The following is a 27,634-nucleotide window of genomic DNA, read 5'->3' on the forward strand; positions in this document are numbered from 1 at the left end:
CTAATGGTTTTGAATGCCATATATTAAATGCTATGGCTGAAACTCTCTCCTGTGCCAAGATCCACTTGATGCAGGGCAGTAGGGACTGTCACGTAGCTGCTTACAGCTGATTTTCTAGGTCAATCTGTGCTGCTGCAGCACAAGTTAGAACAGCCCTATGGTTGCTCTAACTTGCTGGCGGCAGTCCCAAGCAACAGGACGCCAGTTGGGGATTGACAGAGCACACTGCACCCCAGTCCTGCCCACTGTTCCAGGGCCAGACAAGGTATGGTATAAATCAGGGGTAGGCAACCTATGGCATGCGTGCCAAAGGCGGCACGCGAGCTGATTTTCAGTGGCACTCACACTGCCCAGGTCCTGGCGTCCGGGGGGGGGCTCTGCATTTTAATTTAATTTTAAATGAAGTCTCTTAAACATTTTAAAAACCTTATTTACTTTACATACAACAATAGTTTAGGTATATATTATAGACTTATAGAAAGAGACCTTCTAAAAACGTGAAAATGTATTACTGGCACTCAAAACCTTAAATTAGCATGAATAAATGAACACTCTGCACACACTTCTGAAAGGTTGCCCACTCCTGGTATAGATAGAGGCAATCTCTGAGACCTCCCCATGTCAGATGGCCAGATTTGGAAGCTTGCCAGCCCTCTAATTTCCTTCCTTTCTTCCACCAGTTATCATATAATGGAATTTCTTCCTTAAGGGCCCAGGAAAAATATTTGATCAGTGGGTCTCTACCAGTTATAACATAAAGGAATTTCTTCCTTTAAGTACCTAGGAAAAATATTTGATCAGTGGATTCTCCCAATAAATCCCTGACTACTCCATAATCTTGACTCTGATTTATCTTAGATATCTGATCAGAGTGTATTATTTGCTGCATTATTTCCTCTTATGAAAATCCCATCTGTTCAGATACTGCATGGCTAACAGATGGACACTTGTCACTTTGACTTGCTAAAACCCCTTCGTTTGTCACTATTTCCATTCTTCTGCAGCTGCAACAAGAAACCATCTCCACCAAATTGAAACAATGAAGTTAGTCTCTAAAGGATATTCATTACTAAGATCATCCCTAGGTAGAAAAAGTACTTTTCCAAGGCAGATTTTTCACTGTAGGAAACAGACATTGTGGTGATGAGACTCCAGGATAGAAATCATGCAGAGGCCATATCCAATTTAATACAGCATAAGAGATGCTACTTTCTTGCTCTTGGCATCCAAGAAGTAGGCATTAAAAATGTAAATCTGGATATATTTTGTCAGCATGCAGTGAGGACTCCTCCTCTGGCCTCCCTTACTCTTTCCTCACCCATCTTTCCTATGTTAAAATCCTCTTCCTCTACTATGGCTTAGAACCTAACAATCCTCCATTCCCTCAGCGACTCTTCCTTGGCTTCCTAGCCCTTCCTCCATCAAGCTGAAATTGCATATCCTCCTCTTCAGACTTCTGCACAGTAATGCCTCTGCCTGCACCGCAGGTCTTACCTTCTACACTTTATGCTCTCACTTCCCAGTTGTGACTCCGTGCCTGTTTTTCATGCCATTCCCTACGCCTTGAACATCCTCCCTCTCCTGTGTGGCAGGCTAACTCATTCTCCAAACCCTTCCTCAGACATGTTTCAGATCGTTTTCCAGAATTTACTCCTCTGGTTCATCTACTCCTGCTCTGGTGCCTCAACATTTATCAAAATAAACAGAAGACAATTGAAAAAGTAAAATAAAAGAAGCAAGATACATGACCAGATTGCTGGCTGGTGTAACTTGGGCTAAAGTGGAGTTATGCCAATTTATACTAGCTGAGCATCAGGTTAAGAACAAGAATTGAGTTTAAAACTAAGTTTGTATACAGTCTGTTCCCTTGCCAAGCTACGCTCTCCCAACTCACTGTTCACTCTTCCTTTCCTTCCTACTCACCATTGATTGTAGGTAATTATGTATTTTTCTCAAAAATCCTGTCATTGAAATTCAGTGCAAAACTTTGACTTCAGTGGCACAGAATCGAGCCCTGGGATCATAATATCCTTTGGCCATCTTGGTTTTTATCTATGGGGGGAGGGGAGGGGGAAAAGCCAATTAATGGTATTTTTTAAATGGTTGGTCCATTTGCGTTTGGTACTTATCTGATGTTGCTAAGTCTCCATCATTTAGCCCTTAACAGTAACCAGACAGTATATTGAAAAGCAGATAATATCTACTTTTAACTTACCGGTTAATCATACTGAAAGTTACAATTTTATTACTGCATTAGAAAAACTCCAACTAATCACTGATGTGAATAGGCCCCTAATGCACTCAATAGGCCGATCTTTTTCAAATGCCATGTGCGTGGTCACCAAGAATAAAGAAAAGGAGTACTTGTGGCACCTTAGAGACTAACCAATTTATTTGAGCATGAGCTTTCGTGAGCTACAGCTCACTTCATCGGATGCATCCGATGAAGTGAGCTGTAACTCACGAAAGCTCATGCTCAAAAAATTGGTTAGTCTCTAAGGTGCCACAAGTACTCCTTCTCTTTTTGCGAATACAGACTAACACGGCTGTTACTCTGAAACCTGTCACCAAGAATGTCTTTCACGTAAAGTCGTTCAGTTCTAAGGACCCTGCAAGAAACTCTGAGAATAGGATGTTGGACTTTTTTAGTTTAATGCTTATGTGAGCCTAGCAGCCTTGTGCGATGCTGAGGGCTCAGGTCAAATCTGGGTTTTCAGTCCTTGGGTTCTTAGGGACTTGGATTGCTGTGGAAGCACTGTATTGTGCTGAGTCCCTGAGCATGCGGTGGTGAAGGAGGTGGGGCGGGAGAGTAGAGGAGCTCTTCACATTCATCACTTATCCGGGGTGTTAATTGCTGACAGAATTCTGGAGCTGCGAAATTAGTGTTCATTTATTTAGATGTATAGCTAACCAAATAAAAGCTATATCTAGTCATTATGGAAAGATGGTGACTGTCTTAGTAGCAGGTGGCATAATCATAGTACCTGGGCGCTATTACAAACATATAAAGTACATACATTCCCTAAAGGGATATTGCATTGTGTGAGTAAGGTATTTAGCCGACAATAAGCATGCCAAAAGATTCCTTCACTCCTGTAATAAAGTCACATTCTTATCCTCATCAGGGGATAATGATTTTTTCAACTTTTCACATCTCGTCTTCCACAAGGAAGACAACCTAACAGGCATATTTCAACCTCCCAGTTTACACCCACATCCAGCCAATTATAAACCCACTTCAAGACAATCTGAAACATTCTTATCCCCCAGACTCATGTCCTGAACTGACATTTGGCATTTGTGATGCAGCTGGGAATGACTGAAGAATATGCAGCTCTGATGACATTTTGGAGTTCAGAGCTATTCTTTTGCCCTCATGGAAATATACTTCAAGTGTTTAGAGCTGTTTCTCATTTGCTTTAACTGTATTGATAGATCTACTCTTTTGTCCTGTGGAAGCAGCAGGGCAGAGGAAAGTAATGAGGTGACAGGAAAGGATTTTTTGCTTTTTATTATGATCTGTCAAGGCCAAGTGCCCTCTTCTTTCTCTCTCTCTTCCCTGCTCCCAACCCCAAGTAAATTTCCTTTGTGCATGGAATCTGAGGGAGAATGGTGAGCTAAGGAGGCCTGCGTGCGCACGCGCACACACACACACCAGTTGGTTGGCATGGAGCAGATTGCAGCTTTCCACTGCAATTACTCCAGCCTTTTTTTTTTTTTTTTTTTTTAATTCAAGGGTTTTTGTACATGACTTTCGTATTTGAGGTCTGACAGTCATAAGGATGGTGAGGAAGAGCTTTGATTGATGTCTTTTAGCTGTACCCCTGACTTAAGGCTGGTACAAATGAGTGCTTTCAGGTCTGGGGCCACTAGCTAAAAGGGTTGGATTTAAAGAATTTCCCTTACACTTTTGTACCCATGCCAGTTTGTGCTGTATTTCCTTCAAGTATATAAGCTAAGTAGAGTCTAGCTGGGTAAGTTCTTGAATGGGAGACTTTCCGGACCCACCTCAGTGTTATGCATGTTGATGGTGATTCAGTAAAAGGCACACTTCTGAGTTAGTATCATAAGAACAGCAACACTGGGTCAGACCAAAGGTCCATCTAGCCCAGCATACTGTCTTCCGACAGTGACCAAACCTAGGTGTCCCAGAGGGAATGAACAGAACGGGTAATCATCAAGTGATCCATCCCCTGTCGCCCATTCCAAGCTTATGGCAAATAGAGGCTAGGACACCATCCCATCCCATCCCGGCTTATAGTCACTGATGGACCTATCCTCCATAAACTTATCTAGTTCTTTTTTGAATCCTGTTAATGTCTTGGCCTTCACAACATCCTCTGGAAAGGAGTTCCACAGGTTGTGTGTTGTGTGAAAAAATACTTCCTTTTGTTTGTTTTAAACCTGCTGCCCGTTAATTTCATTTGGTGACCGCTAGTTCTTGTGTTTAAAGAAGTAAATAACACTTCTTATTTACTTTCTCTACACCAGTCATGATTTTATAGATCTCTATCTTGTCTCCCCTTAGTTGTCTCTTTTCCAAGCTTTTCCCAGTCATTTTAATCTCTCCTCATATGGAAGCCGTTTCCTACTCCTAATCATTTTTGTTGCCCTCTTCTTTAACTTTTCCAATTCCAATATATCTTTTTTAAGATGTGGTGACCACCTCTGCATGCAGTATTCAAGATGTGGGCATATCATGGATTTATATAGAGCCAAAATTTTCTGTCCTATTATCTATCCCTTTCTTAATGATTCCCAACATGGTTAGTTTTTTTGACTGCCCCTGCACAGAGAGTGGATGTTTTCAAAGAACTATCCGCAACGACTCCAAGATCTTTTTCTTGAGAGGTAACAGTAATTTAGATTTCATCATTTTATATGTATGGTTGGGATTATGTTTTCCAATGTGCATTACTTTGCATTTATCAACATTGAATTTCATCTGCCGTTTTGTTGCCCAGTTTTGTGAGATCCTTTTGTAGCTCTTCGCCGTCTGCTTGGGACTTAACTATCTTGAGTAGTTCTGTATCATCTGCAAATTTTGCCACTTCACTGTTTACCCCTTTTTCCAGATAATTTATTCATATGTTGAACAGCACTGATCCCAGTACAGACCCCTGGGGGACACCTCTATTTACCTCTCTCGATTCTGAAAACTGACCATTTATTCCTACTCTTTGTTACCTAACTTTTAACCAGATATTGATCCATGAGAGGACTTCCCCTCTTATCCCATGACAGCTTACTTTGCTTAAGAGCCTTTGGTGAGGGACCTTGTCAAAGGCTTTCTGAAAATCTAAGTACACTATATTCACTGGATCCCCCTTGTCCACATGCTTGTTGACCCCCTCAAAGAATTCTAGTAGATTGGTTAGGCATGATTTCCCTTTACATCTTCCCCAACAAATTATGTTCATCTATGCATCTGACAGTTTTGTGCTTTACTATAGTTTCAACCAGTTTGCCCGCTACGGAAGTCAGCCTGTAATTGCTGGGATCACCTCTGGAGCCCTTTTTAAAAATTGGCTTCACATTAGCTACTCCCCAGTCATTTGGTACAGAAGCTGATTTAAATGTTAGGTTACAAACTACAGTTAGTAGTTCTGCAACTTCACATTTGAGTTCCTTCAGAATTCTTGAGTGAATACCATCTGGTCCTGGTGACTTATTACTATTTAGTTTATCAATTTGTTCCTCTAACGACACCTCAATCTGGGACCATTCCTCAGATTTGTCACCTAAAAAGAATGGCTCAGGTTTGGGAATTTCCCTCACATCCTCAGCCGTGAAGAGTGATGCAAAGAATTAATTTAGTTTCTCCGCAATGGCCTTATCATCCTTGAGTGCTCCTATAGCATCTCAGTCGTCCAGTGGCCCCACTGGATGTTTAGCAGGCTTCCTGCTTCTGATATACTTTAAAAAAAAAATTGCTATTACTTTTTGAGTCTTTGGCTAGCTGTTCTTCAAATTCTTTTTTGGCCTTCCTAATTATATTTTTACATTTCATTTGCCAGAGTTTCTCCTTTCTATTTTCCTCACTAGGATTTAACTTCCACTTTTTAAAGGATGCCTTTTTTTTCTCTCATTGGTTCTTTTACTTTGTTATTTGGCCATGGTGGCACTTTTTGGTTCTATTAGTATGTTTTTTAATTTAAGTTGAGCCTCTATTACGGTGTCTTTAAAAAGTTTCCATGCAGCTTGCAGGGATTTCACTTTTGGCACTGTACCTTTTCATTTCTGTTTAACTAACTTCCTCATTTTTGTGTAGTCCCCCTTTCTGAAATTAAATGCGATAATGCTGGGCTGCTGTGGTGTTTTCCCCACCACAGGGATGTTAAATTTAATTATATTATCGTCACTATTACCAAGCAGTCCAGCTATATTCATATCTTGGAATAAAGAATTGCTTCTCCTCTTATGGGTTCTATGACTAGCTGCTCCAAGAAGCAGTCATTTAAGGTGTCAAGAAACTTTACCTCTGCATCCCATCCTCAGGTGACATGTACCCAGTCAATATGGGGATATTTGAAATCCCCCATTATTACTGAGTTTTTTATTTTTATAGCCTCTCTAATCTCCCTGAGCATTTCACAGTCACTGTCACAATCCTGGTCAGATGGTCAGTAATATATCCCTACTGCTATATTCTTATTATTCGAGCATGGAATTACTATCCATAGAGAGATTTTATGATACACTTTGGTTCATCTGAGATTTTTACTTCAGTTGATCCTATGTTTTCTTTCATATATAGTGCCACTCCCTCACCAGCACGACCTGTTCTGTCCTTCCGATATATTTTGTTCCCTGGTATTACTGTGCCCCACTGATTATCCTCATTCCACCAAGTTTCTGTGATGCCTATTATATCAATATCCTCATTTAAGACAAGGCACTCTAGTCCACCCATCTTATTATTTAGACTTCTAGCGTTTCTATATAAGCACTTTAAAAACTTGTCACTTTTTAGCTGTCTGCCATTACATGATGCATTTGAATGGGACTATTTTTTATTTGGCTGTTTCTCATCAGATCCTACCCATATTTTATCATCTTCCGTCCTCTCCTCCTTACTAGGACATAGAGTATCTCCATTAATAGATCCTCCTCTAAGGGATCTGTTGCCTCCCAGCATGGAGTTTTGGTGGGAGAGTGGAGAAAGACTGCACTGTGGAGCTAACGTTTTTTTTACTGAGCTGTGTCGTAGAGGTCATGACTGCCTGCTGTGGAGTTAGCTTCTACTTGGTTTCATTTGGCATTGTAATTTTCTGTAGAAAAGTTCCTAGAATTTCAAGAGGGGACTTGTTTAAACATTTATAAACCCAAATAAATAAATTTATTCTCAAAGATCTTCTGTCATTTCCCATAAAGGTGCTCTCAGATTCCAACTCTCAATTATTTTCTTCCAACCTAAATTTCTTCTTATATTTTTAGCTTTTTATTTCTGTTCTAAAATTGTTCCATGGTGTTTCTGCGGACCGTCACATAGCAACTGCATTCTTCTCCGGAGGTGTCTGCGCTCTAATGGTGATTCACGTGAAGCCTAGATATTATACAATGTCACTTAATTCCCTCTTAGGGTGTGGAGAACTAATTTAATTTATAAAATGCTTTAAAATACCTGGAATAAAGGAGTTATAAAGGTGCATATTATTTATATTATTATTAACATTATTAGCAATTTTACATTTTATAATCATTCTTATTGGCGCACATACAATCCAAAAGTTTGGTTCTTACCTTTGGTGCTATTAAGAGAATTTCAGGCCTGGGAATATCAAAATGGTGGATTTCAATACCCAAACTGCATTTTACTCTATTCCCATTTCCTACCTTTCTTCTTTCCTTCTAGCCTTTGAAGTTGTAAAAAGTTACCTTACAAAAGTACGTATCTTTCAAAGCCCTGTCCTAGTAGTGAATTCTGACCAATCTATCTTTCTGGGAACTCTTCATGCCGATTTCATGCCTCTGCCCATATGGACAAAAAGCCTCATTTACGTTAAGTGCACCACTCTCCATTCTGCACTAGTTGGAGCACAAAGAGCACCCATCACAAATATCAGTTTTGTCAGCACACAACGATGTGCTCTCAGGGCCATTTTAAGGGCTTTTTTTTTAACAGTATTTAACTTCCGTTTACATTCTGTAAAAGGGAGATAAGAATACTTCCTTTCAAAGTCTGTTGAACTCTTTACTAAGACACTCATTAACATCAGTGGGATTTGGATCAGGAGTTTCCATGCATTGAAGTGCTTGCAGTCTATTGTCCTGTACTGTTTGTACACCTCAGTTCCTCAATCTCGGTTGGGGCTTCTAGGTGCTATGACAATGCAAATAATTAAAAATAATGTAAAAGACCTTATGAGGACACCTGTGCCTTCCTAATATGACACATTGGCCCTGAGAATCAATCCTGCTTTTTTCTTTTCTTACCCTTTCTCGGGTGGTGTTTCTCCCTTTCTGTTGCTAGGACCAGAAAAAAGAGGATTGTGTAGTAGTTAGAGCAGAAGATTGGGCTCAAATGATACAGTACTATGAAACACTGGGTCTCAAATTACCCGTCTGTAATATGGGGATAATACCTCCTGAGGAGGGGGTTAAGTTTTAATATTCCTAAAGTGTTTTCGGGTCCTCAGGTGAAAGTTGTGTTGGTGCAGAGGATTATTTGCAGTATCCATATTTAAAACAAATCACAGTTGACTAAGAAAGCTTGTTTTTAAACTGCTGGGTATTTTTAATTAACATTTTAGGGGTTGCAGTATGTTGGATTGCATGATGTATTCAATTATGCATATTTATAATTTTCTCTCTTTCAGGCTGTTCCCTATTCCAGAGAGTTCAAACAGAAATACGATTACTTCAGGAAGAAGTTAAAGAAACCCGTGAGTAATTGCCTGTCCTGTGTTGGAGCCAATTGCCTTAGGGTAGGAAAACAACAATTGACTGCCCCAAGAATAGATAAGCAGTGCTGCACTCTATTACTGTACATTCACCAGTTTTCCCTGCTCGTCCTACCACAGCTAGCTGAATATGAACAAATTGACTGAAGCTTTTCTGTATGGATCAAAAACGCTTTCAATCTCAACCAAAACTGATAACTTGAGCCTCGAGGGCTGGGTTTCATTTATAAATGGACAATTACAGCAGTGAGGCAACAAAGAAGCAGTAACAACTTAATATCACCTCAGAGTTTGCACTAATTGGCATGTGTGAGGACAGGCTCAGATGAAAATCCAAGCCTTGAATGGGCATAAGGACTGAGACTTCCCTCTCACCTCAGAGGTGGTCTGTGCAAGACCGTTGTCGCAGGAAATGGGCAGAGCAGTGGGGAAGTTGGTGTTGCTGCCACTTATGGTATATTGGGTCTGTGAACAAAGAGGACTTCAATCATCAACATCTTTTACCAGCACTAAAAATCACTTCATGAAAATAAGAGACGAGCGCTCAATGCTAACTTGCCTGTGGCATTGATTGGCTCAATAATGATTTTAAAGTTTTGGTAGCCATAACCAGATTACAGGGGGTCCTGAGGCATTCTTTTGCTATACATGATATCTCCTTACCTTTGCATCCAAAATCTGTGACGGCTGCTTCTTTCACTGTATTAAAATGCTGCACTTCTCAGGCACCAAATAGCAATTTTAGCAGCCGTGTTAGTCTGTATTCGCAAAAGAAAAGGAGTACTTGTGGCACCTTAGAGACTAACAAATTTATATGAGCATAAGCTTTCGTGAGCTACAGCTCACTTCTTCGGATGCATTCAGTGGAAAAAATCCGATGAAGTGAGCTGTAGCTCACGAAAGCTTATGCTCAAATAAATTTGTTAGTCTCTATGGTGCCACAAGTACTCCTTTTCTTTTGCAAATAGCAATTGGCTTTCTGCTGCATTAAACAATATAATTGGCAGTAAAAATGTTTGCTTCAAGCCCATCTTAGCAGGAAAACTAGACATTTTTTTCCAGTTTCTCTCCTGTCGCTTGTCTGTTCATCCCACCTTATTTTCATTCTGCTTATTCCACACACACATTCTTACTTCTCCTTTTTTGCTATTTGTCTTCTTCTGTTGACTAATTTTCTTTAATATGCAGAATAGGATGGAAACCTTTGAGCCATTACAATGGAGCTGGCCCAGACTTATACCTGAAGGTAGTTGAAAATTTCTAGACACAATAGCAGGCTACCGTCTTATAGAGGGGGTGAAGCTCTGGAAAACAGGGTGCTGGAGAAACCTTTGATTCCTTAGCTGGGTTACTCACTGCTCTATGCTGTCATCTTAATACCGCTAGCAATGACTTGTAGGCTATGCATTCAGACCGACATTTCTCCTTTCGTGTAGGCTGATATACCAAACAGATTTGAGATGAAACTACACAGAAATAATATTTTTGAGGAATCCTATAGAAGAATCATGTCTGTGAAGAGGTCTGATGTACTAAAAGCTAGACTCTGGATTGAATTTGAGTCAGAAAAAGGACTTGACTATGGAGGCGTGGCCAGAGAATGGTTCTTCCTGTTGTCTAAGGAGATGTTTAATCCTTATTATGGACTCTTTGAATATTCAGCAACGTAAGTGTCCATTAAAATATTTCCATTGTAAGTGATCCAGATTAGTATTTGGATAGAAAAAAATGTTATGTAGTAGAGCCCTTAGATTTTCCTTTGGGATGTACTTTTAAGTTCTTTAACCAAGACCAGTGTAAAATGTCTCTCTCTATACTGTGGTTTGTTACTTATTCCAGGAAATGAAATGAAATGAAATGAAACTGCAGCTGTGATCTATTTGGCAACTTTCATTGTTTTGTAAATATTCCACATTGTTTTGCAAGGCAACATACTGTATGCATTTGTGCAACTAGCTAGCAGTAGTGAAAGGAATGGTACAAGAGAAGGGGCTCTTTTTATGCCACTCCCAATACAATGCATGGTCGTTGCTCGTTTCAAGTTCTGGGGTTTGAGTTGAAATTCAGCTCTCGTGGGCCAGCTTCTCGTTTACACTAACGACCCTTTACACAACTCTGGCACTATAAAGGGCCTTAAAGTGGGAGTGAATTACATTTACACTCATTGTAAGGCCCGTTTATGTTGCCAGAGCTGTGTAAATGAGAAGCTGTCCCTTGTGCTCAAAGTGCCTTTATGTAATGTCATGTTATGTACTTAGCTACTAATACAGTGGTTAAAGATTGATTTGTTTATTGCAGGCAGTGCTTTCTGTGTTTGGTGTCAATATCGAGTTCACTACTTTTTTCCAATAAAAGTGTTGAGTAGGCTGTAAAGGAGATGAACTGTATAAACAAGAAATTCCTTATTCTGTGCATCAGCTTCTCTTTTCTTTTCTTTTTAAACAATTGCACAACTTGCAAAGGAGCGTTCTATTTTTGTGTATAAGAAGCACAAGGTTGTAAAATATATGACTAGTTCAAAGTGCTGCAGAAACGTTTTTGCCTTTGAAAAGGTCCTTTTCATTCATTGGATGTATGCAACAATGCATGAATATTTTAAACAAAAACTATTTAAGTTTTAAATTCAATTTGGCAGAAAAAGAGTAACAAGAAATCCCACTGAAGTGAGAATTGTCATTAAAAACAGGAATGAGAAATCATTACAGATGACATTTTTAACCTACGCTGCTAGGAAGCTTATTTTTTCCCCCTAACATTGTGGTAATAAAATGAATTTAGAATTCATGCTTGGAAATACTCATATTTCCAAAGTATCACTTACCTATCAGTGTAGTCATTCAGTCCCCCATTGCTGTGTGGATCACATTACTGTTTAACTCTTACAAGATATACAGGCACTCCCCTGTATATCTGTACGCAAGACCCGACTTACGCAAATCCGCACTTACAGAAAAAGTTACATAAGCTAGAAATAGGAGGTGGGGTTTTTTTGTTTTGTTGGTTTTTTTGCATAATGGTTGGGTATACGTTTCTGACTTACCCAAAATTCGAGTTACGCAATGTGTTCCGGAACTGAACGATTGCGTAAGTTGGGGAGCATTTGTATTCAGTCTGAAGAACATAAACTAGGTAGCATCTATCCGTGGTTTTGTGGGTTTTTTAATAAATCCATTGTCATATTAGCACAATGACTTTATAGCAAATTTGGCAAGTACTGTATTCTTAGCTCTAGTTCTCTCCCAGGCTTAATCATTAGAATCTGTATTGTTCAGAGGTGGAATCAGGGCCAGCTCTAGGTTTTTTTTGCTGCCCCAAGCAAAAAATTAGCCTCCCCAAGCTCCAAGAGCGCAACCGCCCCTGGAATTGTGCCACCCCACGCACATGCTTGGTGCCTAGAGCCGGTCCTGGATGGAATTCTGGCTATGACTCAGGTGCCAGGGAACCTTGCATCCCTGAGGATCTCTTGCATTTCTACCTTCTTTTACATTTCCCTCTCCCTTCCCTTGTTTTTTCAAAGGCTTCTCCTCACAGCAACGTTTCCTTCGATGAAGGGGAACTATGCAAGGCTCTTTTCTGAGCCAGTCAGGGTATGTCTACGCTGCAGTGTAAACCCAGGGTTAGTGGGACTCAAATCAGTTGACCCATGATAGGAAACCCTGGGCTTGAGCATCTATGTTGTATTTTAACCATATTTTAAGACTTTTCTCACCCGTGCTTGAACTTAGGGCTCTGGGACCCACACTGCAGTGCACAGTCAAAGTAACCATATCCCAGAGTCCCTACTCTTCCCCCACACACACACCGAAATATGGCTGCCATAGCCCTAGGACTGTGGTGCACTGTGGGAAATCTTTACTGCTCAACATGCAGGAAGCAGCTTGCTTTGCAAAGGGCTTGATCGATTTGCAAAACAGGAGGCTCTCTGATAATGTGCTTGCAGTTCGGTGATCAGAAGAATTGGCTTCTGTTTTTAATAGTGTGGATTTCAGATTGCTCAGAAAGAGAGGACAAAGGAAATTGTCCCATGGAATTGAGATACTTCCAGCTGACTCCTGGAACCCAAGTCAAGCGGGGCTGCATCTACACTGCAAAGCAATAGAGCTCAGAACCAGGTCGTGGCTTAACATGAGCTCAGACCCTCAGCCCTGCAGGGTCCTGGGACCCTGGGTCCAGGTCCTGGGACCCTGGATCCAAGCCCTGAGTTAGCATAATAATAGTGTAGACACAAGGGGGGTTAGGCTTGAGCCCAGGCTTAAGCACGGGCTTACATTGCGGTGTAGTCATACCCTCAGTGCTATTCAATGTGCCCACAAGAGGACACTCCTAGAGATAGTCATATTAAGTGCTCTCGGGTGAAAGCCTGGTTCTGTTGAAGTCAATGGGAGTTTTGCCATTGGAGTCTTCCCCAAGGGCCGGGTGTAATATTTTTACTTTTGTCAGCCAGAGAGTTCAGGACTCACATTGTGAACAGCCACATGGCAACGGTCATGTGATCATTGTGTTTATTGTAGCAATGTATTATTTTCTGTTCATGTGTCATCATTTTACAGCTCTCCTCTTCTTTGTCCTTGTGCCCTTCTTTTCCCACAGCATACAAACTGGGTGAAAGAACATTCTCACTTCATTCTCGAGCTTGCTGTGGTGCCAATGGCCCATCTCGATGTTAAGATTTTTTTTAAACAATTAAACATTTATATGAATAAGAATAGTATTGGCTGTTAGGTTTAGCGACAGGAATGATAAAATTACAACAGCAGCAGCAGCAGTCCTTGCGCTTCATAACCTGATCACTCGCTCAGGTCATGTCTTAGACTATAAACCCTTCAGAACAAGGACTATGTCCTTTTCTGTGTTTGTACATGCCTCAGTTTGATCATCTGGTGAAGGCTATAGAGGTATTACATATTTAAGAAAAATAACATTTTTCCTGTGGTGAAGTGGTGCATGGTGGAGAATAGGGTGTAATGCCATTCTCACCTATCCTGCATTCGCCACACTTGGAGACAGGTATCACACAAGTGGCAATGTCAGTCACTTCTGGTATGGTGATTCTTACATTCCTAACAATACAGTTTTGACTCCCTCACCCCAGTAAGCAATCTGTAAAATGCAGCAGCTAAGGCACACGAAGACAAATTTAAATACTGACCTACCTGACTGCAGAAATAGAAAATAGATGGCCCAAAGTCAGATTGCTTATTAATGTATCTGAAGTCAACTACTTGATTATTTAAACAGTTTTTTTTTTCTCTTCCAAAAAAAAAAAAGGGACAACTATACCCTTCAGATTAATCCCAATTCAGGTCTTTGTAATGAAGATCATCTGTCCTATTTCACATTTATTGGACGAGTTGCTGGCCTGGCAGTGTTTCATGGGAAGCTATTAGATGGTGAGTTTAAAAAAAAATAATAATAAATGTTGTTATGGTATGTGTCATTTTTACTGACTTTTACTCCGGTGAGCCCTTGCAGAGCCAGCATAGCTAAAGGAGAGTGAGCTTCATTCTGTTCCTGTTAGCGCATCACCTAAGAATTGCTTCCTATGTTCAAATCAGCCACAGCTGAAGGCTGTGAGGTTGCACAAGTGGCAGTGAGGATATAATTTGATCTGTAAAATCTTTATTACTGGTGTGGTATGAGAGAGAAATATTCCAGGTTGACCTTGGGATCCTGAAATAAGCATGCAATTATAAAGACGACTCTTTCTAAACTGAGTCCATTTTATCTGGAGTCATTAAGGCACAATAAAGCATGCAACTTCACAATGTCATTTTTATAGTCACTTTGCAGAGCAGAATGGCACCTCGTAAATTGGGAGCTCAACCCTTGGACCTAAATTCTCCAGACTTTTACATCTCTTTTACATTGTAGCTCCATTGATGGTTACACTGCCATAAATCTGTTGTCATGGAGTGGAGAACTGGTCCTTCTGTGCTTACTGAAAAGATGAGAAAGTCGTGTTGACTTAAGCAGTTGTATCTGTGTTAACAGAGGGCAATTTCTTTGCCATTGGCAAGCTAAAGCAATATGATGCTGTTTTAAACCGGAACAAATCTATTCTATGCCTTGACCTATGGTGGGTAGAGCAGAATAGTGGAGGTTACACTCTCTTTCCTCCACTGCCTGGATGATTTTATCCTTTAACAAATTAATAATTGGAATTGCCGCAAGCTACATCATAACCTTGAGGCAATATATAATACTAAAATATGGGTTTTCTGTGCAGCTGCTGCGGCTGGAGTACTAGTGCTATTTCAACTCATTTTCTCCGAAGGACTCTGTAAGAATGACAGTGGATGTGGATGCTGGGTGGATTGTTGTGGAAGGCTAGGGATAGTGATCAGTTTTAATGACAACAGTAACACAGGACACTTCCAAGGGACTGTTGTAATGAGTGGCTGTGGTTAATGAACGGCCCCCTGGCTTCACTTCAGGATGTCATCTCTCTTAGCAGATTGTTAATCCCCAAGAAATGTCCTATGCTTGTACTGTTACTACTCGAATATATTACACTGCAATGGCTGCTGATTATAATTTTTTGTTTTACACTTGCTAATCTGATATCAATATGGTATTTTTTTCTTTTCTAATTCTCTCCGTATTCTTTCCTTGGGACATTGAAAGGTGTGAAAGAGTGCTGGTTTTAGCTGTGTTATTATTTGCTGAGTCAGTCTATTTACTTGTGCCTCTTCGGGTTGTTTTTTTCAGGCTTCTTCATCAGGCCTTTTTATAAGATGATGCTAGGGAAACAAATAACACTGAAAGACATGGAGTCAGTGGTAAGTCAACACTTAAAACTTATTAGTGTTAAGAGTGACACGGTGGGCAAGGTAATATCTGTTATTGGATCAACTTCTGTTGGTGAGAGATACAAGCTTTTGTACTCCACAGAGCTCTTCTTCAGGTCTGGCTCTTGGAGCTCAGAAGTTTGTCTCTTTCACCAACAGAAACTGGTCTAATAAAATATATTACCTCATCCACCTTCTCGCTCTCATATTCTGGGCCAAAACGGCTACAACAACACTGCAAATAACTTCTTAGTGTTGTCAATTACATGAGTTTCTTCTCTGGGGAAATTGTAAAAGCTAAAACTTCTAATAAACTACATGGTGGCAAACACAAGTTAGAGCGGTGAGAACTTGGGGAACATTTCTTATTTTTTAATAGAGGCACTTTTGTGTCTGCCAAGATAGTGATTTTAGGCGTAATCCATTAAAATTATGGGGAAAAATAGGTCAATTAGAAAAACAACTTGAGGTGCTTTTTTGTTTTCTTATTTATGCTGTAGACTTTCTGCTTCCTCCTTTCCCTTCCCAAACTAAGTAGACCAATGGGCAGGCAATATAGAATCATAGAAATGTAAGGCTGAAAGGGACCTTGAGAGGCCATCAAGTCCAGTCTCCTGTGATGAGGCCAGACCAAATAAAGCTAGACCAGCCCTGACAGGTTTTAGTCCCACCTGTTCTGAAAAACCTCCAGTGATGGGGATTCCACAGCCTCCTTTGGCAGCCTGTTCTACAGCTTAACTACTCTGATAGTTAGAAAGTTTTTCCTAATATCTCATCTATATCTCCCTTGCTTCAGATTAAGTCCATTACTTCTTGACCTAGCTTCAGTGGACATGGAGGGCAGTTGGTCACCATCCTCTTAACGTATTTGAAGACTGTTATCAGGTTTCTCCTCAGATGTCTTTTTTCAAGATGAAACCTGCTCAGTTTTTGTTATCCTTTCCTCATAGGTCCTGTTTCCTAAGCCTTTTTATCATTGTTGTTGTTCTTTCTGGGCTCTAGGCAGTTTAACACATCTTTCGTAAAGAGTGGCACCAGGAATTGGACACAATGCTCTAGCTGAGGCCTAACCCAGGACAGTTACCTCTGTGACTAGAGCAGGACAATTACCTCTGTGACTTACATTTTTACTGAGGGAATTCTGCGCCAAAAGAACAAAAATTCTGAAAAATTTTTGCACAATGTCAATAAATGTCTAGCATGGCAGTGGGGAGCACAGGCCGCAGAGGTGGGAGATCACTCTGCAAGTCCCCCCACCCCTAGACACAGACCCTATCTGCCCTCTCCCACTTCCTGCCCCCTGACTGCCCCCCTCAGAACCCCCGACACATCCAATCCCCCTTGCTCCTTGTCCTGACTGCCCCAACCCCTATCCACACCCCTGCCCTCTGACAGACCCCCCCGGGACTCCCATGCCTATCCAACCACCCCCTGCTCCCTGTCCCCTGACTGCCCCCCGGGACTCCCTGCCCCTTACCCAATCCTCCCCCCCCCTTACCATGGGATGGGGTTCAAGGTCTTGATAATCCCCCTGGATCATTTCTGTTATTCCTGCAACCAGATGTAAAACCGATGCTGCCTGACTAGTTCTTAGTTCTACAACAACTCTTCTTGGTCTTCTCGACAGTTTGTTCCATGGGAGAGGAGCAAGATGCAGTTGATCTTTGTTGGTGTCTAGAGTGTCCCGGGTATTTTTCAGTCAGTGACACATGACCGTGAATGCACTGCTTTAAAAACGCTGTTCAGCTGCTTGATGTGTGCTCCTCCTCCTCCCACTGTCTTTGTCACGCTCACTGGAGTTTGCTTGTCACTTGTTCAGTCCAATGAACAAACTCTGTTCTGATCTGATTCTGAGTTAATAACAAACTTTTCACTTACTTTTTTTGCCTCTTGTAATTGGAAACCTTAATTTTTGATCACCTTTGCAGGTGCCGTTTTCACTATTCTTTCACTATTCTTTTTGTTTTGTTTTTTCTCTCCTGTTGGCTCACTCTTTCATTGTAAATCTAGGAGAAGTTGAGGATATGAACCATCCAGGGAAACAGTGGGCATCTAGTAGTTGATAGATTTTTTTCAGCTTAATAAAGCAACTTAATAAATTGGTATCAGCTTTGCCTTGGAATGAAGTGATACTACTGGGCTATTACAGACCATTTTAATTTGATTTATTTTTGTATAATTAACACAGTCATGAGTGTGAACATAGAAAATATAGTATTCAGGAATAATGTAAATTAATAATGCAAACTATCTGATTTCCACTTTATTATAGCTGTACCAAAATGAAAAGGAAGACTGTACAATCAGATAAGAAATGTGAGAGATTGCAGTCCATTTTAATTATTTCTAGAGCTCTAATTTCAGTTTATTGGTTTTTATATTTATAGACTATAGCATGTAATGTCAAGTAAACAATAATGTACGCATTTTCAAAGAGTGCTTAATTGTAACCTGGTCTGTTACTACAGGATAGTGAATATTATAACTCTTTGAAATGGATCCTGGAAAATGACCCTACGGAGCTGGATCTCATGTTTTGCATAGATGAGGAAAACTTTGGACAGGTATGTATCAGTTACTAAAAAAGAAAACAAAGATTTCAAACTTATCTTTCCTTCTTCTTTACTTGTCAGTTACTGCCAAACATTCACTAATACTGGGCAGTATTTGTGGTTTGGGAAGTCAATCAGAACTTTCAAGTGTTAATGGTCAATGCTGCCAACTGCCACGCAGGCTTCCGATCCTGGACTCCTTTCTCCAGGGGTCAGCTGAGACTATGGGAAAGTTCCATAAGTAAGTCCATTCAGGCCCAGTGGCCAGGAGGTCACTAAATAGCAATCCTCTCATACAAACTGTATGGGAAGCAGTGGTGTACACAAGCTCTTCCCCAACACTGTGCTAGAAAAGTTCCTCAGCTTTTGTTCTGGAGGGACCACTTCTGGAGTGAGAGAGTAGGTGTCTTGATGCCCTTTGCAGACTTTGGGCTCTGTGATCAGACTGCCAATTAAGGTGCCAAGTGAAGATGGCGTTTGTTTGTTTTTACTATATAGACACTATTGAAAATGAACTAGATCAAGAACAACCAACTTATTCTTGGGGGAGCTGGTAGCAAATGTTATTTTTACATTGCCTGACATTCTCCATTATAAAAGATTCTTGTGACATTCTTTTTAGAAGCTCTTGCACCACCTATGTTTCCAGCAGGCCTTTGATATTCGCAGGGGAACCCACCCTGAGGCTACCAAACTGCCATTTCTTTGTCCCATGAAATTCCGTTAAGCCTTTGCTGAGAAACTGTTAAAAATCACTATTTTCTGTCTCTCACTTACATTTGTCAGGAAAACTCTGGCAGCCTGCCAAAGTAACTAAACACCACAAATGTTCTAAGGTAGTGGTTCCCAAAGTTTTCAGAAGTGCTCTCCTCCCTCCCCCCTCCTGGAGTTTGGGGGGGGAGTATGGACAGGGGTAATGGGGCCGAGGCTGGGGCCACAGCTGTGGGAGGTTCTGGGGTTCGGTCTGGGAACGAAGCTACAGCCAGGGGTCAATGATGGCTAGCACTGGGAGTGGAGCCGCAGCCAGGGCTGGGAATGGAGCCGCGGCTGGGCCACAGAGTGGGCCAGCAGCCAGGGCTGCAGCCGGGTGTGGAGCTGTGGCTGGGGGCAGAGCGGGGCTGGTCAGTGCTCCCTCCCTGCCCCCCATGGGGGCTGGCCCAGGCCCCGCTACCCCACCCCCTTAAATGTTCCACCACTGCCAAGGCAGCACGGGCTACTTGGGAGTGCCTGGAAGCTAAGAGAATAGTTGTGGCAAGGAAAGGGGAAAGGAACTGGACTGGATTCCCTTCCCCCACACTCAGCACACTGCCTTAGTGGCACAAGATGCCTGCTGGGGGCAGTACATGGAACAGGAACTGGATCAGGCTTCCGCACTCCCTCCACAAGTCTCCCCCCACAAGTCTCCCCCGCGCACACTTAGACTAGCATCTGGCCCCATTCCCTCCTCCCCTTCCACTTGGGGCACCACAAAGGCCAGAGCTCCCACATTTCCCAGAGGGGTGCAGAGGGCTAGAGAGAGACTCAGGCCAGGGTCCTCCCAGCTACCCCCTGCATCCCATATAGCTTCTGGGAGAGCCACATAGGGCAGGAACTTCCTCAACTCCTGGGTGGTGGGGGAAGAGAGATACAGGCCAGGATGGGCATCCATTTCTTTTCTTTCTCCCCCAACCCCACCCCGCACCCCCTGCTGTTTTCCCCACCTGACTACCCCCAGTCCCACCGTCTGGCCAGCAGTCCATCTCTCTTTGGTGCCTCTCCTGGGGCCAGCCAGTATCCATGTCATCTGGGAGTGGTGGAGGAGTGGCGTTGCCTGATTTGTCTCTTGTCACCTCCTTTCTGCAATGGTAGAATTGAAAACACTCTGTGCTCTGCGTGTGTGTCCGTCCCATGTTGTTGATAGTTTTTATCAAATCTCTCTTTTCTCAGCAGCATTTTACTAGGTACTTAGTTTATTGCGTCCCCAGTTACTGGAGACTTCTGAAATGAAGATGCTGACAGTGAAGTACAAGGTTGTACCTAACATGGGCTAGATTCACTTCATGGGTTCCACCAGTAGAACTAGACTTCAGGATTTGGCAGTAGAAATTGCCAGGAGCAGAACAGCAGCTTAAAGTCAACCAGTGCCTTTCATCCTTTGTCTCCCTTAAGATGAATCCTAGACCAAATTTCAGAGTAGCAGCCATGTTAGTCTGTATTCGCAAAAAGAAAAGGAGTAAATTGTGGCACCTTAGAGACTAACCAATTTATTTGAGCATAAGCTTTCGTGAGCTTTCGTGAGTGGCGTTGCCTGATTTGTCTCTTGTCACCTCCTTTCTGCAATGGTAGAATTGAAAACACTCTGTGCTCTGCGTGTGTGTCCGTCCCATGTTGTTGATAGTTTTTATCAAATCTCTCTTTTCTCAGCAGCATTTTACTAGGTACTTAGTTTATTGCGTCCCCAGTTACTGGAGACTTCTGAAATGAAGATGCTGACAGTGAAGTACAAGGTTGTACCTAACATGGGCTAGATTCACTTCATGGGTTCCACCAGTAGAACTAGACTTCAGGATTTGGCAGTAGAAATTGCCAGGAGCAGAACAGCAGCTTAAAGTCAACCAGTGCCTTTCATCCTTTGTCTCCCTTAAGATGAATCCTAGACCAAATTTCAGAGTAGCAGCCATGTTAGTCTGTATTCGCAAAAAGAAAAGGAGTAAATTGTGGCACCTTAGAGACTAACCAATTTATTTGAGCATAAGCTTTCGTGAGCTACAGCTCACTTCATCGGATGCATTCAGTGGAAAATACAGTGGGGAGATTTATGTACATAGAGAACATGAAACAATGGGTGTTACCATACACACTGTAACGAGAATGATCACTTAAGGTGAGCTATTACCAGAAGGAGAGCTGGGGTGGGAACCTTTTGTTGTGATAATCAAGGTGGGCCATTTTCAGCAGTTGACAAGAACCTCTGAGGAACAGTGGGGGGTGGAGGGGGGGAAATAAACATGGGGAAATAGTTTTACTTTGTGTAATGATGCATCCACTCCCAGTCTCTATTCAAGCCTAAGTTAATGGTATCCAGTTTGCAAATTAATTCCAATTCAGCAGTCTCTATTTGGAGTCTGTTTTTGAAGTTTTTTTGTTGGAGAATTGCAACTTTTAGGTCTGTAATCGAGAGACCAAAGAGATTGAAGTGTTCTCCAACTGGTTTTTGAATGTTATAATTCTTGACGTCTGATTTGTGTCCATTTATTCTTTTATGTAGAGACTGTCCAGACCAAATGCACATCCTGCACTGCAGGAGCGAATCAAAGCTCATGTTTGCACTGTAGGTGTAGTCACAGATTCTGACTAAATACCTAGAGTCCAGTTCCAGCATAATGTGAACTCGGACTATTACTTCAGAGGGTTCTCTCAGGGACTTGTTTGGCTGTTCCCATGTGTTAGTCAGGAATCTGGAGAGACTAGCCTGAAGACATTGTATTCGCTTTCATGACAAATATACTGTTTTTATTTTTTTCCTTTGCAGCTGCTGCTAAGGGGCGTATGTTGTTTGATAGCTCGTCTTGTGCTCAATCTGCCATTCCATTCTTTAATTAAAAAATCCCATTCTCTAGCTTATGCAGTGCTCATCCAGAGTAACTTTTGTTGAACTCTTGTTTGTCAGTTTTATTTTCCTCAGATCATTGTTTGCATCTGTCACGGAGTCCCCGGGCGATGCTCTGGAACTGCTCCCCATGAAGCCAGTCAGGACTCTGGGGCAGTCGCCTTTCTGTGAGCAGCCTGTCTTCAGGACACACAGCTCACCCAGCTTCCACCTTCCTGGGTCTGACCTCGGAGCATTCAGCATCCTCTGCCCCTCCGTGCGCTTCCCCCAGCGAGTCCGCTCAGGCAGGGCTCCTGGGGAAGCCAGAGGGTCCTGCACCCCAACTTCGCAGTCAGACGGGACTCTCAGCCAGCCAGTAAAACAGAGGTTTATTAGATGACAGGAACATGGTCTAAAACAGAGCTTGCAGGTGCAGAGAACAGGACCCCTCAGCTGGGTCCATTTTGGGGGGCAGTGAGCCAGACAACCACGTCTGCCCTTCACTCCATGTCCCAGCCAGCCCCAAACTGAAAAGTCCCTCCAGCCCCTCCTCCTCTGGGCTTTGTTCCTTTCCCGGGCCAGGAGGTCACCTGATTCCTTTGTTCTCCAACCCTTTAGCTCTCACCTTGCAGGGCGGAAGAGCTCAGGCCATCAGTTGCCAGGAAACAGGGTGTCGGCCATTCTCTGTGTCCAGACCCCTGCACACACCTGCCCTCTAGGGCTCTGCAATGATCATACACCCTTCTCCCACCACCTAGATACTTAAGAACTTCATAGGGGAACTGAGTCACCCCCACACTATTCAGAGGAAACATTAAGAACAGTCCCACTTCGTCACATCTCTCCCCCCTTCGAGATCGAACTGAGCGGGGTCACTTTAGCCAGTGACCTGGGGAAGTTCGAAGCCACCAACGTTCCCATGGATGCCCCAGCATCTCTCCCATTCCTTGGTAGGAGTTACACCAGGCCCTTCCAGTTTCACGCCCTCCCTTAGGTCAGGGGTGGTCGATAGCACTCACAGGCCGCATGTGGGAAGGTTTATGCGGCCCGTGCCCTTTGGCCACCCCAAAACCCCAGGGGGTCAAACTGGGATTGGGTCTTCTCCCCATCAAGCTGGCCAAACACAGCCACTTGGTTATAGGACGGTTTAACTTTCTTAACAGCTTTCACTTCACCTGAGACCTTCTCAAGGCTCTCCACACTGGATCTTTCAACAGGACAGTCAGTGGATCCATTCACAACAGAAAATTTCTGGCTGTTAGGAACTGAAACTGTCTTGATTAAATCACTTTCACACCCTTCAGTGGCAGTAAACTGCTTGCAAAGACTCCATGAGGATTCCTTTCCCTAGGGCTTTTCTATGCAACACTTCACCCCTCACAGAAATTCTGCCCTTACCCTCTTCACCTAGGGCTTGCTCTAGAGGAACACTTTCCTGAGCAACAACAGACTCTTTCTGGGTCTCCCTTACATCCAGAATTACCTCTGGCCCATCCGGCGGATTCCTACACAATCCCCTTTCAGGCAAACTGACAGACTTCCTAGAGAAAAGGTCAGAAGCATTCTCCTTCCCTTTGCCACACACAAGTTCAGGAATCTTTTCCTTCTTGCTACAGGTTTCCACACCCTCAGTAGGTAACACAATCACACACCTTCATGCTCTCCTTGTGCCCTGGCTAGGATCTCACCCTGACTAGACAGAGTTGCGACACCCTTTCCCAACAAAACACTAGCAACAGGCAAAATACAAGCACCAGAATTGTCTGGGCTCTGGGCTTTTACATAGACACTAACTGGATGCGACCTAGTTACAGGGCCATTCTCCTGAGCAGACCCAAACTTAGGACCCTTCCCTTCCTGGGCTTTAGCTGAATCCAGAACCAACTCTGAGACAACTGCACTACCCTCAACCGTCACAGGCTGAAAGGCCCCTTCTGTCTGCTCCACAGACAAAGAAGAGCCGGACACACTTTCTCCTTTCCTAGACACACAGCTTGGGATCTCATTCCCCTTGTCCCAGCACACAAGGCTGGTCACAGACAACTGCTTGGAGATCAGGGTAGCTCCCTCCATAGGCAAGTCAATACCCCTGACAGACACAGGCACATTTCCTTCCCTGTCCCAATTCTCCACCCAGCTAACAGGTAAGGTCCAGGGACACTCATCTTCCACTCTCCTCGCCTTCCCACCCTGCTGACTAGACACAGCCATCGGCTCGCAAGGCTGCCTAGGCTCATCCAGACTTTCCTTACCAACACCTTGCCACTCCCAACAGATCCCCTGCCCTGCCTGTGTCTCCCCCCACTCAGCTGGGGTCTTATCTTCCCCCTTGCTCAGCACTGCCCTTGCTGTCCCAGTGAGGGTAGGCAGCGAGCTCGCTGCTTTCCTCACAGCATCAGAGCCAGCGTGAGCCCCTTCTCCAGTGTGCAAGGGCGCAGGGAGCATCTCTCTGTCCCACCCAGCCCCAGGGGTCTGGTTACAGGCAGGCAGGTAGCCTGAGCCTAGCCGCTCCTCCCTGCTGCCAGCCAGGTCATCTGCATTTTCACTGACCATTTCCCTCTCCACCGATTGGTTCCCTGGATTCAAATTGAAACCCTTGGCAGTTACAGGAGCAGGGTCTGGATCCTGTCCCAAAGAGACACAGTCACCCCACAACAGGGTCTCGCAGCCGATATCCCGGAGAACCCCAACAACCAGCCAGCCTGACCCCTCCTGGGTCTGCACAGGGATCTGGGCAGTAGGCAGGGCGAGGGGCTTCATCCCTGGGACCCTCACCCAGCTCACACAGCCCCTCAGCATCTGAGGCTGCACTACCCAGGGCCTGACAACAGTTCTCTCTGTCCCAGGATCTCGCCACCCCAGGAATGTCTCCCCATTGACCATCACCTTCCGCTCCCCCTGGGGGTCCGAGGGGCCCGACCCCAGGAAACTCCACACAGACATATAGGTTGGGACCAGGAGTGGGAGCCCGTCCACCTCCCCATCCATCTGGCTGACGGAGTCTACGGCCTTGGGACCCAGCGAGGCAGCTAGACACCGGGGCTTTTCCGCAGGGTCCCCCTGGTTCAGATCTCCAGCCTGCTCAAAGGCAGTGAGGTGGGCATCCACATCCCCCCACTCCTTAACCAGGGGCAGCAATTTAGTCTCGAGGTTCCCTGCGGAACTGGCCCCCCGGGGTCTATCCCCACTCACCCCTGGGAGGTCCCCTAGGCCTCTCCGCTCCCCCACCGCCAGTTCATGCTGCTGCTGCTTCTGCAGCTCTTTCTCGGGCTCTCGCTGTCTCTCACAGTCCTCTTGCTCTCTCGGACTCAGCTCCAACCCATGCATCTCCGATCCCCGGATGGGGAACCCGATCGTGAAGACCCTCGTCTGGTCGGGGACAGGAGTCTTGGCGATGCCTGGCTACCACTCCAGCTGCTCCCAGATCCTGCGATAGCCCCATTTGGGTCAGGAATCTGTTCCTAGAGCGGTCATCCTCCTCCAGCTGCACGATGAACTGTGCTTTGGTGAACTTTCCAATGCTCAACCCTCTCTTTCTGCACAGGGTTACAATGTCCTTCTTAAGGAAACAGTGACAGGCCGTCACTCCGCTCTTCCCACGTTGTTGTGGACTCACAAGCCTGTGTGCTCTCAGCTCCCCACGGTTTCCAGGGAGAACCCCAAGTATGCCAGCTTTTTCGAGGTCACCACCTCTTTGCCAGGGTCGAGCCGCAGACTCCTCCGCCCCTTGGACTGCTCGCTGCAATCCCCAGGGGAACCCTGTTACTGCAAAAGTCCTTCTCTCTCCCAGGGCCAAGCCGCAGGCTCCTCCACCCCTGAGCCTGCTCACTGCAGTCCCCAGGGGGACCCCATTACTGCACAGTCCTTCTCGCTGGTCACACACTCCCAGGGGTTTACCGCCCCCTGAAACCGCTCCTCTCTGAGCCTTCAGCACGCCTGGTCCTCGTCAATCCCCCTTCGTTTTACTGCTCCCCAGTCACTTACTGCAGGAAGCGCCATCCACGGGGTGCAGTACATCCCACCGCTGCCACCAGTTGTCACGGAGTCCCCGGGCGATGCTCTGGAACTGCTCCCCATGAAGCCAGTCAGGACTCTGGGGCAGTCGCCTTTCTGTGAGCAGCCTGTCTTCAGGACACACAGCTCACCCAGCTTCCACCTTCCTGGGTCTGACCTCGGAGCATTCAGCATCCTCTGCCCCTCCGTGCGCTTCCCCCAGCGAGTCCGCTCAGGCAGGGCTCCTGGGGAAGCCAGAGGGTCCTGCACCCCAACTTCGCAGTCAGACGGGACTCTCAGCCAGCCAGTAAAACAGAGGTTTATTAGATGACAGGAACATGGTCTAAAACAGAGCTTGCAGGTGCAGAGAACAGGACCCCTCAGCTGGGTCCATTTTGGGGGGCAGTGAGCCAGACAACCACGTCTGCCCTTCACTCCATGTCCCAGCCAGCCCCAAACTGAAAAGTCCCTCCAGCCCCTCCTCCTCTGGGCTTTGTTCCTTTCCCGGGCCAGGAGGTCACCTGATTCCTTTGTTCTCCAACCCTTTAGCTCTCACCTTGCAGGGCGGAAGAGCTCAGGCCATCAGTTGCCAGGAAACAGGGTGTCGGCCATTCTCTGTGTCCAGACCCCTGCACACACCTGCCCTCTAGGGCTCTGCAATGATCATACACCCTTCTCCCACCACCTAGATACTTAAGAACTTCATAGGGGAACTGAGTCACCCCCACACTATTCAGAGGAAACATTAAGAACAGTCCCACTTCGTCACAGCATCTATTTTAGTTTACTGTAAATTTTGACATTTCTTGTTTTAAAGGATCTACCAGTGAGTAAGTGGCAAACAAATACAGTAAATTGCTTTCAGTCTTAATACTTTTTTCCCCATCTAGGTTACCTCACTTTCTAGCAGAATTATATAATCATCAGAAACGTTCTTTAGAATTCTGTGCTCATGGTTTTTCTGCTTAACAAAATCTTCTAATCTGCTTCGGGGTGGTGCCCTTTTCCAAATCAAAGTTTCTCTGGTTATTATGCTGTCTGCTAACTTTTAAAATTCTTCAAAATACTTGTCTAGATCTTCAGATAGCTGTTCCACATTTTGCCAAAACTGTAACGTGTTCATTATCCAAATGATTCTTCATACTCTGACCTAGTGTTCTGATAATGTCCCTCCTGCTAAACAATTCAGTATTAATGAACCACTAAAGGAGATTTCATTTGTAGTGGGCGCCTCAGATCTGCATAGATTCCAGGGGCACCCTCTTGCTCTGGCACCACCTCAAATGGGAGGCTCCATAGAAAAGAGCATACATCCTGGACTGTGTTTTCCTCACCTAAGCTCCACAGGGAATGATGTGTGTAACCCACCAGTCAGACGTCACCCACCAGTCAGACTTCACCCGTTTAGCGACCCCAGCCATGTGAAATAAACCCCCCCGTACAGAATCTGGAGAAGGGGAGATGGAGCCATGGTAGTGAATGATATCCCCTTTTCTGCATGGGAAGAGGGGACATTCGTGAATGGAGACGGAAGGAGAATGACCCAGACTCTGGTGTGGTAGTAGGCAGTTCAGGAGATGCAGAGGGTAAAAGTGCCACCTTTATAGCCCCCAATCCTGTTCCCTCCACAGACTGGACCAGTCCCTAGCATAAGTTAAAGCAACCGATGTCTGTCTTATGTCTAGCTGCCATGGCCCCAGCACTCATTTTCTTTTACCCCTGGACACTGCTCCCTGTACTACCCAGGGGTTTGCCCATGCTGGAGTAATACTACCCCAGCCAGTTAAGCTGACATTGTTGCAGCTTTGTGTTGCTGGAAGATAGCCACCA

At 44.3% G+C, this 27,634-nt stretch overlaps 1 protein-coding gene across 14 annotated transcripts in view; it reads left to right on the top strand.

Moving 5' to 3' along the window:
- NEDD4L (NEDD4 like E3 ubiquitin protein ligase) overlaps positions 1-27,634 on the top strand; it is a 364,715-nt gene that overhangs the window by 319,202 nt on the left and 17,879 nt on the right. For all 14 annotated transcript variants that reach the window (XM_037902588.2, XM_037902589.2, XM_037902590.2 and 11 more), the window contains 5 exons: positions 8,820-8,885; positions 10,340-10,569; positions 14,172-14,293; positions 15,612-15,682; positions 18,160-18,255. In XM_037902588.2, coding sequence (XP_037758516.1) covers positions 8,820-8,885; positions 10,340-10,569; positions 14,172-14,293; positions 15,612-15,682; positions 18,160-18,255 — 585 coding nt within the window. The remainder of the gene's footprint in view (positions 1-8,819; positions 8,886-10,339; positions 10,570-14,171; positions 14,294-15,611; positions 15,683-18,159; positions 18,256-27,634) is intronic.

Source organism: Chelonia mydas, chromosome 5 (assembly GCF_015237465.2).
Source record: "Chelonia mydas isolate rCheMyd1 chromosome 5, rCheMyd1.pri.v2, whole genome shotgun sequence".
Classification (NCBI taxonomy): domain Eukaryota; kingdom Metazoa; phylum Chordata; order Testudines; family Cheloniidae; genus Chelonia; species Chelonia mydas.